Genomic DNA, 14,969 nt, shown 5'->3' with positions numbered 1-14,969 from the left:
TATTAATACATCATTGAAAAAAAATAAACAAATTAAGTACGTGCCAATGAAGCAGAAAAAAAATCACACTTTAATCCAACAGCGTATAGGCACTGTATGTCGCAATCCCCTAAAACAGGAAGTAGTTATCATCCGTGAACATTCCAGCCATCCAATTCAGTAATGGAAATGAACAGACATGTTCTTCAAAAGCCGGAGCCTCTAGCACAAACTGAGGACAGCTCGGGCTTTCTTCGAGATAACTGAGCGCCAGAAAGTCATGGGCCGCAGTCCATATGTTCCAATTGCACAGGACCCCATGAGCCGCTGCGCAGGCCATAATCCCGAAACCAGAAAAATCTATTTCATGAGCAACTAAGAGACTCATTAGTACATTAAAATGCGGGTCAGGAGACACTGTGTTGCAGAGACACAAATCCAGGGCCCATTCAAATCCACAGTCCAGGCAATGGAAAACAGGCTGCAGGCAAGTAAAGTAAGAGAACCGGAAAGATAAACCATACGCACACTCAGTCACCAGAGGTAGCGATCCAGAGTATTCAAGCATCTGGTTACGAAGCTGGAGCAGCCGGGGCAGATCGTCGTGGGGCACAGAATGTGCTTCCATTTTGGAGTAAGCAAATTAACAGCAGTATGCCCGCTCCTAAAGCGAGAATTAAAGGGAAACCACGAAAGACTCGAAAAAATCGAATGGAAAAATGCTGGTATCACACCAAATATAGCTTGAAATGAGGCCTCAAGGCCAGAACTTACTACTTTAAAAAAGTGTGCCACGCCTGTGGTAGACGAGGCATTGAAGATTGTGCGAAATAAAGCCCCGAAATGTTGGGGCAGGTCTGTATTTGATGAGGCATGTACCTCAGAATGAGTGTTAGCAACGTGAAGGACGAATGTTTCACGCGCAGATGTACGGGCGACTTCCTTCTGGGACAAAAGAGCTCCTATTCGACTCATCTTGTTGAACTCTGCTTTCAAGGTTGGTGTAGAAGGCTAGATGGAAACATCGAGCCTCCCGTGTGGAGGAGGAAACAGGACATTTTTACAGCAAACTAAACGTTGGGAAACAGCAACGATGTACGGAATTCCCGCAAGCATACCACAGCAATCTTCATTATTTAATAACAAATAACTACTGTTTGCTAACAGTGTGAAAGTCGGTGTAATAGCCGGGGTGGGGGTGCCTTTCAAAACACACACAAGATTTGGTGCCATAACATTACAAGAATCGTGCAATTGCAGATTTCTACAGACTGAGTGATCTGGTGTGGATGTGCAGTTTTCACCTTTCAAATAAACTTCCTTTCCTTCCCTCAAACATCTATATGTAAACAGGAGATTCCATACTTCATGAAGATAAGCATCACATAAAGGTTCAAATCTACCTATTGCATAGTGTTTCATGCATGATTCAAATTTGAACAGAGGAAAAAGTAGAGTTATTAACCCATGGATAAACCAAACTGCTGAATTTGTTTCGGCCACAGATAATGGTAATGGTTCTAACTTTTCGATATGTAACAGTGAAAACGTGGCATCCTTCATTGACATAAATTGTTGTTTAGCAGTCCAATTAAAAGGCAGAAATAACGATCGTGTTCTTGTAATCCCAAGGCACCTTCCCAGGTTTTAACGTTTGAAGAGTCCAAGCAAACTGCATAATAGAACGCAATTGATTTTGTCCATGGTACAAAACTGCAACATCTTCTTGTACTATATCAACAACAGATGAAACAGTATTATCTGTGTAAATACGGGAAGAAAGGGTGTTAATGCTAGTATCTACAACGGCAAGCACTTTTTCTAAATTGGCCTGATCATTAGCTCTGAGCCTAGAAGCAGCTTCAATCTGGGACAGCTTCCAAACCTCGTTGTACGCAGCATATACCCATCTGCCTTTTGCAGTACCTTTTACAAAATCATTCAAATCAACGGCATCAGTCAGTTTAGACAAATGTGATTTAACGGACGCGAAGGTAGAGTGTTTAAGCCAACTATGACACAACTTGCCGACAGAATATGTGGTGACTGAATGTTGACTCTTGAATCTGAGATCTACTAGAACCTCTGTATAGCCAGGGGTTAGACCTAGAAAACGGTGCTGGCAGGAATCTGCACTTCTTTGCCACCACAACCAGCCTTCGGAGTTAACGATGGAAACATTAAAAGAGGAATTTCTCAACAGGTCTTGTAAATTAGTAAGGGAGGTACTGGTGTAATTATTCCAATGGGGATATTCACCCAAATCAGGAAATGAAGGAGCATTTAATTCTTTAGAAGTAGCCAATCCAAAGCAGGTGGTTTGTGAAATTGAAGCATTCAGAAAAAACATATGGTTCGGAATGAGGCATGCACGATGCAAAGCCTCGGTGCCTTGCACTTGCCAACTTTTAGAACCCTGAACAGATTTAAGATCAACTGAATCTTTCCACAGTTCAAGGCTCCCAACAGCCAACTGGTCAATAAAGGACTCTGAAAACAGTAATTTTGTGTGGGTAAGTCTAACCTTGGAAGAGGACTTCCCAGTCATCTTAAAATAAAATGCATCCGGGTTTGATTGATCAAAATCAGTAAAATAAGAACTTTTTCAAGAGTTTTAGATCTGCCTTCAATAGGTGCGGGACAATGTTCCCACTGTGTGTAATTTACTACATTTCTAAATGTATTTGCTTTATGCTGAAAGTGATTTCCAAAATACTGGTACCAGAATAAATCGCCATAGTTTGCGGAATTTAGATACAAATCTTCAGCATCAAAGGCAGCATAATATTTCAAATCAGAAAATAGAGCCTCTGCGGCTTGAACGTCCCAATCAGAGCGAATATTTTGTTTAACCACATCCCCCATAGAAACACGAAGTACACTGGGGACATTAATACCCTCTGTGGGCCCATGAATCTGGAACTTCACAGCATCCCATACAATCCCATCTAAAGCGGGCCAAGCAGTTATATTCACAAATGTCTGGTCCCTCTTAAGGATGTGTGAAGAGGAGTGGGGAGCCAAAGGTCCATCAATTAGTCTAATTGAAGTTCTTTCTTGAACGTAGTGTCCATTCACAAAACGAAAAAAATGCACCACAAATCCGATGGACATGAATAGAAAAATTAAAAAGAGCACCAACCAAATAGAAGTCCAAGGGGGAATCAAATAATGTTTTTTAAACCAGGTAGCAAAAATCAAAACTTTTGAAGGGGACTTTAAAGTGGTTGAGCTAGTGTCAAATGAAAAACGTGATTGATTAGCCACACAGGTCTCCAAATCAGGCATAGACAAGTCAGTGGGGTAAGTATATTCAGTATTATTAAGAGGATCACCAGCAGGTGGATTCAATAAAGGATTCGCAACTGTATTCAACTCAATGGCAACATCAATCCCAATGGCTAGAACCAGGGCCAAAACAGAGTTTCTGATAAATACATCTGCCAGTGGATTCCTCACCTTGTGAATATCCCCTTGCGTCAGCAACATTCGGAAATTCTTTTTTGTAGCTTCGTGCCGACGTCACAGAGGCACGACACCGCGCGCGACTCCGCTGACGTCACCGACTCCATAATAGGCCCACACCGGCGTGATGACATCAGTTCCCTTTTTTCTGCGTCGTCAACACTAACGGTTTCTTGGGATCCTCTGTAGCTATTGGTAACTTTGTTACTGTTTATTTCGTTTTGGTGTCCTGTTTGCTTCTTTGTGTCAAGATGTCTACAAAGAAAACCAGATTCAAGCCCTGTGGGGAGTGCGGCAAGATGATGTCCATTACAGATCCACATGAATGCTGAGTTTGGTGTTTAAGTTCAGACCACGACGTTGAGGATTGTTCATCCTGTAAGAAAATGAATCCTAAGGCTCTTAGAGAGAGGGATGCGAAACTCCTTGTTGCAGAATTGAAAAGCAGGAAAGATAAAAAGAGGTCGAGGTCACGGACTCGTCGGTCGAGGTCGCGCTCGAGGTGATCTTCAGTGCCTGCTTCGAAGTCATAGAGGAAGAAGCACAAGAAGAGGTCTCATGAGTCTAGACATCACTCTGGGAAGGACTCGGGCTCGAAGACGAAGTCGCAGGTGAAGTTGCTTCGAAAGGACGTGGAGGCTCCGGCTCCAGAGGTTCAGGTGTCCGAAGATAAGGCGTCGCCTGTGAATTCGCACGATCAGTCCCCGAAGCTGTTGTCGAATCCTTCTCTGGCTCCTGCGCATTCATCTGACTATGAAGGTAAAAGAGATGAAGAAGATGGAGTAGAAGTGGAGGCTATGTTGCCTTCGGGTTTGACGATCCCGGTGCACCAGCCTGAGGTGGAAGTTGAAGTTGAAGACTCCAATCACTCAGGAGCAGCCTGTTGGCTCATACCCACCTTTTCCTACTCCAGGTCAGGATCCTACTCAGTTCCTGAATGCTATGTATGGTATGTATTCAAGAGCTATGTTCCCCTCTGGTGCACCGGTTGGTCCCACGGGTCCATTAGCATTTAATCTGGGTATTCCCCAGTCTTACGCTCCTGCGCCTTTCATGCCATTTATGCCGGCTCCGACGACGCCTTGGCTTTTTTCAGCGCAGCCGAAGCCTTCGACGCCAAGGACTTCGACTCCGGCACCCCCGATGCCGAATCCGAACCGACCTAGTGTTCAGCGGTCTGGTCCACCGGCCTCGGGATAGACGTCGGTTCCGGATCTGTCTACTTCATTCATGAAGGACAGGGCGAGACGTGAGGCCCAGAGGCTTCTGGAAGAGCAGAGGTATCGTGAGGCAGAAATGGAAGAGGGTGAGCTGCAGGATTCAGAAGATCTTTTCGATGATCTGGGAGAGGCTAGTGGTCTTGAACTGTGCCCTGATTGGTATTTGACCTCTGTTTCTGATGCCCCTTCTAAGGATGTTACACCTTATCATGTGGTTATAAGGAAGGCTGCGGACTTGTTAAACTTAACTCTTCCTACTGCAGAGTATAAGGCTAATATACTGACTGAAGTCTTACGTTAGCCTACCTCTGTGGTCGAGCCTATGCTCCCATTTAATGATGCTTTGGCGGAGCCTATATCAGAAGTTTGGAAAAGACCTCTTACAGCCCCGGCTGTTTCAAAGGCAGTTGCAAGGAGATACAGGGTGGCGCCTGGTGACCCGGACTTTTTATCTACACATCCCTTGCCGGAGAGCTTGGTTGTGCAAGCGGCCTGCTCGAAGAAATCTGTGGGCGCTTTTCCTCAGGTTCATGGGGATAAGGAATCAAAAAAGCAGGACCAAGCAGCTAAAAAAGTCTTCTCAGCTAGCATGGCGCTCAAATCGACTAATGCTACTTGTCTTATGGGACGCTATATCCATGCGTTGATGGATTCAGTTAAACAGTTGGTTCCGAAACTTCCTGAGTGTGAAAGGAAGGATTTTCAAGAGGTAATCACGGATACACAGGCTGCCGCAAGACGGGTCATTCAGAGTGGTCTGGACACTGCTGACTCTGTGGCTAGAGTGATGGGTTCTTCAGTGGCCAGGAGGAGAGCGGCATGGCTTAAATCCTCTGAATTCTCTGCGGATGTCCAAGGCGCTTTGATGGATTTGCCCTTTGGTGGGTCTGGATTGTTTGGTAAGAAGGCTGATGCTGCTTTAGAAAGATTCAAGGACAGCAGATCGACGGCGAGATCTTTGGGCCTTCAGTCCAGAGGTTCTACGGTGAAGAGGTTCAGAGGTTTGGCAGGTGTTCCTTTCGGAGTTAGACAGCAGCCGCAGCAAAATACGCTGTACTAGTTGTATAGAGGCAGATAAAGGGCTCGTCCTAGGGCTCGTCTGGCCTCCTCCTCTACCTCTTCCTAACCCCCTGCCACAACAGCAAAGCAGCCCTAGATCTGCCATTCCGGATCATGTGGGCCCAGTGGGGGCTGGCTTACCCATTTTCTACGAGATTGGTAATTGATGACATCGGATCTTTGGGTTCTCAATCTCGTGGAGAATGGGTATGCTCTTCCCTTTCGAGATTTTCCCCCCAATTACCCTCCTTGCGAAGGGTTTTGTGCGGAGGACTACCTGCTGCTCTTGCAGGAAGAAGTCCTGGCTTTGTTCAGAAAGGGTGCAATAGAGGTGGTTCCAGAGCAGGAGAGGGGTCAGGAGTGCTACTCCCGGTATTTTCTGATCCCCAAAAAGGATAGCAGACTTAGTCCAATCCTGGATCTCAGGAACTTGAACCTTTTACCTGAAGCAGGAGAAGTTCAAGATGCTCACCCTTGCGCAGGTTCTTCAAGCGCTGTTGGAAGAAGACTGGATGGTGTCGAACGACTTGCAGGATGCGTATTTCCACATCCCTATTCTGAAGTCGCACAGAAAGTATCTCAGTTTTATGGTGGGTTCGTAGCACTACCAGTTTGCGGTCCTTCTGTTTGGTCTTACTACTGCGCCTCGAGTCTTCACCAAGGTGATGGCAGTGGTGGCTGCTCATCTCAGAAGGTCAGGGATTCCAGTATTCCCTTATCTGGACGATTGGCTGATCAAAGCAGAATCTCCGGAGAGAGTGCTCCATCATTTGCAAGGCACAACTCAGTTGTTGTACAGGTTGGGTTTTTCAATAAATGTACCCAAGTCTCACCTGGTGCCCTCCCAGCGCAACCTGTTCATAGGTGCGGTACTGGATACAACTGTATGTCGGGCATTCCCTCCACCTCAAAGGATTCGCGACATTCAGGAAATGATTCCTTTATTTCACAATGGAGCGGTGTTTCCAGTCCTGAAGGTCCTTCGTCTGCTCGGTCTGATGGCTTCCTGCATTCTGCTGGTCAACCATGCACGCTGGCATATGAGGGCACTCCAGTGGTGCCTCCGCAGGCAGTGGTATCAACACAACGGAGATCTCAGGGAGTCTATCAGGATCTCCAGAGAAACTGCAGCGGATCTGACATGGTGGAGTGTGGAGGGCAATCTGTCTCAAGGAAAGCCTTTCCAACTTCCTCCAGCGGTGGACACAGTGATAACGGATGCATTAACTCTAGGGTGGGGTGCTCATCTGGGGGATCTGGAGATCAACGGTCTTTGATCTCCAGAGGAAAGGTTGCTTCATATCAACCTTCTGGAATTGCGGGCGATACGTCTGGCGCTGAAGGCCTTCCTCCCTTCCCTTCGTGGTCGGTTCAGATCCTGACGGACAACACCACAGCAATGTGGTATGTGAACAAGCAGGGAGGAGTAGGGTCGCAGTGTCTCTGCAGAGAGGCTCTGCGTTTCTGGTCCTGGGTCCAGGATCATCGAATATGTCTGACGGCAAATCATCTGGCTGGAGTTCTGAACATACGTGCAAACAGTCTCAGTCGGCAGTTCTCAGCCGACCACGAATGGAGGTTTCATCCAGAGGAGGAAGTTCGTCATGTCTTTCGGACGTGGGGGACTCCTCAGGTGGACCTGTTCACCACTTGCGAGAATGCTCACTGCCTTTCATTCTGCAGTCTCCAGTATCCGATGCAGGGAGCTTTGGGGGACGCGTTTCAGTTGAGTTGGGACTCACAACCCCTTTATGCGTTTCCTCCCATACTCTTGATTCCTCGGGTTCTGAGGAAGATTCGCCAAGACCGGGCACAAGTAATATTGATCGCCCCGGATTGGCCAAGAAGGGTGTGGTACACAGATCTTCTCCACCTCTCCTCGTGCCCGCCGCTCCGTCTCCCTTTCAGGGCAGATCTCCTCTCTCAGATGGAGGGGCAGGTTCTACACCCCCACCTCCAGACCTTACACCTTCATGCCTGGAGATTGAACGGGGCAACCTGAATTCCTTTTCTCTCCCACATGATGTGGTGGATGTCATTTTATCGGCCAGGCGTGACTCAACTAACTCAATCTATTCTTACAGATGGTCTAAATTTGTGTCTTTGTGTGGGGAGAAGACCTTTGAGGGCTTGTTTGTAAGATATACTCCTATTTGCTCTTTCATTAGCGGATCAAGGTTTTGCTGTGGCTACAGTGAAAGGTTATCTATCGGCCTTGTCGGCTTTTCTCTGACAGCCGGATCAGCCATCCTTATTTAAATCTCCTATTGTTTTAAGATTTCTTAAGGTCCTTACAAATACATTTCCACCTACTCCTTTTATTGTGCCTCAATGGGACTTGAATCTGGTGCATACATTTCTAATGGGTTCCCCTTTCGAACCTCTTCATAATTGTCCCTTGAGGCGACGGTCTTTAAAGACGGTTTTCCTAGATGCAATTACCTCGGCAAGGAGGGTAAGTGTGCGTCCAGCTCTTATTTCAAAGTCTCCATTCTTGTTCATTCATGCTGAACGAATGGTTCTTAGGACCAGGGCTGCTTTTCTGCCTAAGGTGGTAACTTCCTTCCATCTGGGGCAGTCCATTACCCTTCCTACCTTCTATCCTCCCCCTCATCCTTCCAAGGCGGAGTAGCGGCTTAACCGTTAGGACCATAAGAGCCCCCTTTCTAGCCTCTACATAAATGTGAACTGCAATTCCTAACGTGGAAAACCACTTTCCTTGTTGCCATCACCTCTCTCAGAAGAGTAAGTGAGATACAAGCTTTCACTATACAAGAACCATTTTTTTCAAATACATCCTAACAATGTGGCTCTTAGATCTAATCCAAAATTTCTTCCAAAGGTCATCACTCCTTTTCACCTAAATCAATCCGTAGAGTTACCTGCGTTTTTCCAAAACTCAGACTCTGTAGCGGAAAGGGCTTTACACACATTAGATGTTAAAAGGGCTCTTTTATACTATATAGATAGAACTAAATCCTTTCGAAAGACAAAACAACTGTTTGTATCTTTCTCTCCTCCACACAAAGGCAACCCCATCTCTAAAGATGGAATTGCAAGGTGGATTGTAAAGTGTATACAAATATGCTACATTAAAGCTAAACGTACATTAACTGTTCCTCCTAGAGCTCTCTCCACTCGCAAACTAGGAGCCTGTATGGCTTTCTTAGGAAACATACCCCTAGAGGACATATGCAAGGCAGCAACATGGTCTACACCACACACCTTCACTAAACACTATTGTGTTGATGTGAAAGCTAAGCAGCAAGCTGCAGTAGGCCAGGCTGTCCTTAAAACTCTTTCAAACTACTGCAACTGATACAGGTGACCACCGCTAGGGGAGACACTGCTGCACAATCAATGCTAAGTGTACAATCTGCAGCTCATATGCTTCGAACGGAAAATGCTACTTACCAGTATGCATCTGTTCTTGGCATGTAGAGCAGCAGAGTTGTACACGCCCTCACACCTCCCCGGTACTTGTATCCGTTCCAGACATCCTTTTTTCTTTACTTCTACTAACTCCATCATTTCCCATTATGGCGAAAAACAATCTAAGGTTGGAGCCGATGCCCATGCGCAGTATTGTCCAAGGGAGGAGTCCCCTATCTCGTGACTACAAAGACTTCTTCCAAGAAGACAACAACCTGCAATCATCCGAGCCCAACACCAGGTGGCGATCTAATACTAAGTGTACAATCTCTGCAGCTCTACATGCCAAGAACAGATGCATACTGGTAAGTAGCATTTTCCTTAGACTCCTCTTGGAGAAATATGTGTGGCCTGTTGGAGGATGGGTAAGCCTTCTTTCTACAGGCTTGGAAGGTTAGAAAATCAGACCAGCGGGTCCTTTAAATTGTGGTGGGGCATACCCTACCCTTCTGGCAGGATTCCCACCAGTCCCTTCAGTCGAAGACTATCTGCAAAAAGCAACAGTACGTTGGTGCTGGAGCAGGAAATTAGACAGGATTGATACTCTACATGTTGGCCCTCTAAAAGGAAGGACGTCTTATTCAGATCCTAGACCTCAGGCTCCTGAACTTTTACCTCTGCATGGAGAAGCTCAAGATGCTGTCCCTTGCTCAGTTTCTTCAGGTGCTGGAACTAGGAAACTGGATGGTGCCCCAAAACGTACCTGCTGTGGTAGGGTCCACTTTCTACCAGTTCACTGCTCACTATTTAGACTGACTTAAACATCTCAAGTCTTCAAAGTGTGATGGCAGTGGTTATGGCTTTTCTCACAAGGTTAAGGATCTTTGTGTTCCTGCATCTCGACAGTTGACTGTCAAAACTGGGTCACTGCAGTTTGAGACGTACCACTTGCCGGCAATAGCATAACTGCTTTTTGACTTGAAATTTTCTGTCAATATGTCACTCACCTTAAGCCCTCTGTGTCTCCAGTTCATAGGGTCAGTCCTGGATACATCACCCCAACCCTACCCTCCTTTGCAGAGGATCTGGGATATTCAATGTACAATTCTACTAGAATCTCTGGATCCAGTCCGAATCGTTCTACACCTTCTAGGTCAGCCGACTTTTGCCTCCTTCTGGTCATTCAAGCATTTTGACGAATGAGGGTCTCCCATTTGTGCCTCCACAGGAAGTGGTCCCAGCACAAGGAAGAATCTAGTAGATGCTTTTGTGATCTCCAGCAACTGCAACAAGTTGATGGATAGAATGTTTGAATTAATCTCAGCCACTGGCAATCGCTTGGGCCGCATCCCATTGCATAATTTTTTTCCCACTGTTCCACCTCAGTTTGGACCCAGCCATATGCTGCTCAGTCTTGACCTGCTCCACTGCGAACATTCCAGCACCAACTGCAAAGTCAGTTATTTCCTGAATCGGAATACAGGCAACCTAGAACTGGTTTCACCCTGTAAGGTATCATCAGCAATGTATAGCTTGATTTCAGTGGCACAGTGAGCACAGGACCCACATCTGGGCATACCTGTCACACTTAGGGCATCAACTACAGCAACAACAAAGTGATGGATGGAATGCTTGAATTGATCTCAGCCACTGGCAATTGATGCGGCGGCATCCTAATCCATTGTTTTTCCTCCGCCTTGCCACCTCAGGACAAAAGTAGTCCTGGATTGTTTGCATTCCGATTCAGGGAGGACCTGGCTTGGCAGTTTGGCTGGACTGTTCAAGGCTGATTTGCATATGGCGGAGTCCAAACTGAGGGGCATGGTGGGCAAAAAACAATGGATTGGGACTCTGCCCTGAGCGATTGTCAGTGGGTGAGATTAATTCAAGCAATCCATTTATTACCTTGTTTTTGCAGTTGTGATCTTCAGTGTCACTGCAGTGGACTTGGATTCTGGTTAGCAGATAAGAACTTATTCCAAGTGATGGCCTTCTACCATGTAACTGTTAGTGACAGATGTATCCAAATTGCATCATCATATTCAAACTGGAAGCAGTTTGTCTAGCTCTCCTGGCGTTCCTCACCTTTGTGTCCAGATTTTGATAGTCTAACTTTGTTTTCCCACCTGTCATCCTGCCAAAAGGGGTAAGGATAGGAGGCAGGGCCTTCTCCTATCAGGAGAGGCTGGGGTTGCGTTTCAGAGGCAGCAAGGCCTTTGAAGCTTCCTGCCACAGATGGCTCTAACTGACTTGGGGGAGGGGGGGAATTAACACCTCCACAAAGGACAGGCTTTGCTCTTGACTTCTGAGAGCGCTGGTGCTCACCCCATGAGGTCATAACTCTGTCTGATGGTGACTGGCTGGCTTAGACCGGTCGGTGACCACACTGAGGGTTGGTAGGTTTTCAGGGGGCCCCTCTAAAGGGTTCTCTCTGTTCAATTTAATAAATCTAACACTGGAATCGCTGCAGGTTAATTATGCAGAGAGGTTTGGTACCAAACATCACACAACATAGAGAAGCCATCATGAAGCTGGGGAACTAGTCACTAGTGTCCAGCCTGTGTACTCATGGCTTCCCTGTTCACTTACAATATCCAAGAACCGACAAGGATATTGCAGTGCACCCTGCCTTAGGATTATAAAGCCTGCTCGAGGGGTGGCTTACATATATCTCATGCTGTGTCTGTGAGCATGGCACACGGGAATGTGTGCCATGTAGACTGTTAGGTTTTGTCTGCACCAAGGCACGCAGTCTGCAATGGCTGCATGCATGGGCTTGGTGAGCTGACCACAGTGTGGCACAATTCATATTGCTACCCTTGGGGTCCTTCAGTGGCAATGCCCTAGGTACCAGGTATACCATATACTTGGGACTTGAAAGGGGTACTGAAGTTGTTCCAATTGGAAAGCAAAAGGTACAGTTTAGGGATAGAGCTTCTTGCACCGGGTACGTGGCTGGCAGGGAACCTGTGCACTTCCAGTCGAAATTACATCATTTTCCCTTCAAAAAGTAGGGGCAACCATGTCCAGAGAGGCACTTTACAGTGGTGGGCACCATCAAGGAGTATATTAGAGCCTGGTCAGCATTCCTTGGCTTTCTGCCTAGATCATCCATCCCTCTAGGTCACCGATGAAGATTGGTTCCCAAAGCGGCTGTTCCTCCAACTACTTTGGTCATGCCCCACTGAGACCTGAATTATGTTCTCTTTTTTGATGGCTCGTCCCTTTTTGCACCTCCACAGTAGTCCGTTGCATTAATTTACTCAAGACTGTTTTAAGTTTTGCCATTACTTTAGCAAGGCATGTCAATGAGCAGCACATAATGAGCTTCTGGCCTCTGTTCTCATGCTTTGAGATTGTCCTTAGAACTTAAGCAGCTTTCTTCCACAAGGTGGTGACATCTTTGATCTGATGTAATCTGTCACTCTTACCACTTAACCGACTACCCATCCAACCAAAGAGAAGTGGTTGCACCGCCTGGACCCCAAACATGTCATTTGTTCTTATATTGACCCCCCATCCCCAAAGAAGATCCGGTCTGACCAGATTTTCCTAGTGTACACTGCCATCCAGAAGGGAAGGCAGTCCAGAAGAGGACTGTCTTCTTAGATTTTGTTGTGTCAAGATGTGCTATACCCTTGCAAAGAAGTTGTATACTGCAGCTTTAACGAGGTGTGTCCCTGTGGCTAATATTTGCAAGTTGGCAACACATGCTACCTTCACTAAACACTGCTGTTTGGATTCACCTGGAGGGATGGCTATTTTGTCCACTCCATCCTCCAGGATTTCCTCATCTGACAATTCCTTCAATCCTTCACTGGGTAGATACACTGGTTGCAAATCTGTTCAAGAGGTCAGTAATCAGCATGGAGAAGTAGCCATCAGAAGAAAGTTACCTTTGGTATTTAGCTGTTCTGGTGGATACCTTATCTACCTCCAGGTTCCTCAACGGTCATGCCCTGTTCCCTGTTCTTAAGGATCGTCATAGGCCCAATTGATAAGGATCCAAAATCGATCACTGCACTGCTATAATTCTTGGTGTTTTTCCTAGTTTCTACCTGTAGTGGTACGGATCAACACTTATGGGGAACTTATGCCGTGCACCATGTGGCAACAGTAACATCAACATGATTCCACTTCTGATGTTGACATAGAGCCAGTGTCCTCTACCGCCGCGTGAAATCTATGTCAGACGTTTCCAGACCTAGTCTGTTGCCTGGGATATTAGGAATCTGTAGGTATCCACCAGAAGAATAGTTACCGAAGGTAAGTAACTTTTTAATTGGGAACTGTTGAGCGACATGGGGAGTTAAAAATTATTTGCAGAAATTCACTAAAAGCACATATAGATGGGAGCAGGGAGTGATGAACGATCGTACAGCAATAACCTCCGTGGCATAGGGCGTCAAGGGGCAAGTATGTTGGGTCTTATCATGAACTGATAAGACATTGGGAAGGAAAAATGATGCCAAGTGGCACAAAGGGAAAAAAGGGAGAATGTGAAAAGTGTATGGGGAAACACAGCAGGCACCACAGCCACACTGCAGAAGCAAGTGAGCTGCTCTGAGGGAGAAAACTAGGAAAAATCAGTGAGTAAAAGCACCCACTAAGAGTGCATGGGGTGGAGAATGCAGACTGTAAGCTGCTGAGGCAGAGAAGAAGCAAACAGAAAAATGTACATTATGAACAGGTGAGTGTCTGGCTTCTTAGTCTACTAAGAAGACTAATTGAAAGGAGAAACGCTTGAAGGACAAATTGCTGGGATTAGAATTCATGTGGTGCTGCTCTGCAAGACAGGAAAACGTGGGAAGATAAGGGGCAAGGCCTGACATGAAGAAAACACCCAAGGTTAGGCAGACCTGCGAATGAAGAAGTAGGCCTTCCTTTGTTTTTTGAACAATTTGTGCATTTGTAGATGTTCTACTACTAGAGATTTTGATGGACGTTGGTGCTTGGGCTTAGGGAGTTAGGGCATGTAGCCTGTAATGAGGTGAAGCTTGTTGTACTGTTTACTGTTTTAGCTTCTTGGGCTGCCTGAAGGCAGTGCCTATTATGCTAGAGAAGCTGAATTACTTTGTGTAACAGCCTATTGATGTGTGCTGATTCAGGTAAAGGGGAAGTGCACCACAGATCACATCTCTGCGGCGGGACCTTGGCTAAAGTTCCGTGGTCATCTGGACAATATTTCAAACAATCTGCTGATCGGAGCCATCAACATTGAGAACAATAAGGCCAACTCAGTAAAGAACGCTCTAACGCAGGAGTATGGAGCCGTTCCAGACACCGCCCGCTACTACAAGGTGAGAATGGACTATAGGATTCACAAGCGTTTCCCTGCAACTTGGTGAGTATACTGTTTCAGAATGTACATTCCACTCATGGGCCCAGCTTGCCACCACATCTACAACAGTCTAAGGATATTTGTCCAATTTCTGCCACTGCAGTGGAAAGGTCGGAGCTCTGCAAGCTCAAGTAAACTATGACTAGGTAACTGGTCCGAGCATAGCTGCTATAACAAGTATAGATTGTGACCAACATACACACAGCACCCACAAGGTGAGAGTAAGCCCCAGCTGCATCTGTAGCATGCACTACATGACTGTTCTGGTCCAGGTTTCGCTCAGAACAAGTTTTAACATGCAAACGTCCTACTACAACATGCTGAGGATGGACCCAATCATCACACAGTACCTTGCAAGACGGTGAGAGCAGCTATGTCCAATGTGCTGCTTAATACAAGGGAGATCAGGCTTCAAAAGGCACAGCTCATTACAAGTGTAGGATGGGCTCTGACATGCATAAAGTGTACCAAGGAATGAGAAAGCAACCTAGCATTCAGAAAGCAACTTAAAACCTGGATATTCGACAAGTAAT

At 46.2% G+C, this 14,969-nt stretch overlaps 1 protein-coding gene across 1 annotated transcript in view; it reads left to right on the top strand.

Moving 5' to 3' along the window:
* ACO2 (aconitase 2) overlaps positions 1-14,969 on the top strand; it is a 340,183-nt gene that overhangs the window by 245,709 nt on the left and 79,505 nt on the right. Inside the window, exon 15 of the mRNA XM_086963512.1 lies at positions 14,204-14,395. Coding sequence (XP_086819638.1) covers positions 14,204-14,395 — 192 coding nt within the window. The remainder of the gene's footprint in view (positions 1-14,203; positions 14,396-14,969) is intronic.

This window comes from Lissotriton vulgaris, chromosome 1_1 (assembly GCF_964263255.1).
Source record: "Lissotriton vulgaris chromosome 1_1, aLisVul1.2, whole genome shotgun sequence".
Taxonomy (NCBI): Eukaryota; Metazoa; Chordata; class Amphibia; order Caudata; family Salamandridae; genus Lissotriton; species Lissotriton vulgaris.
Note: the sequence above shows the minus strand (reverse complement) of the source record. Positions and strands in the feature narration are given on the sequence as shown.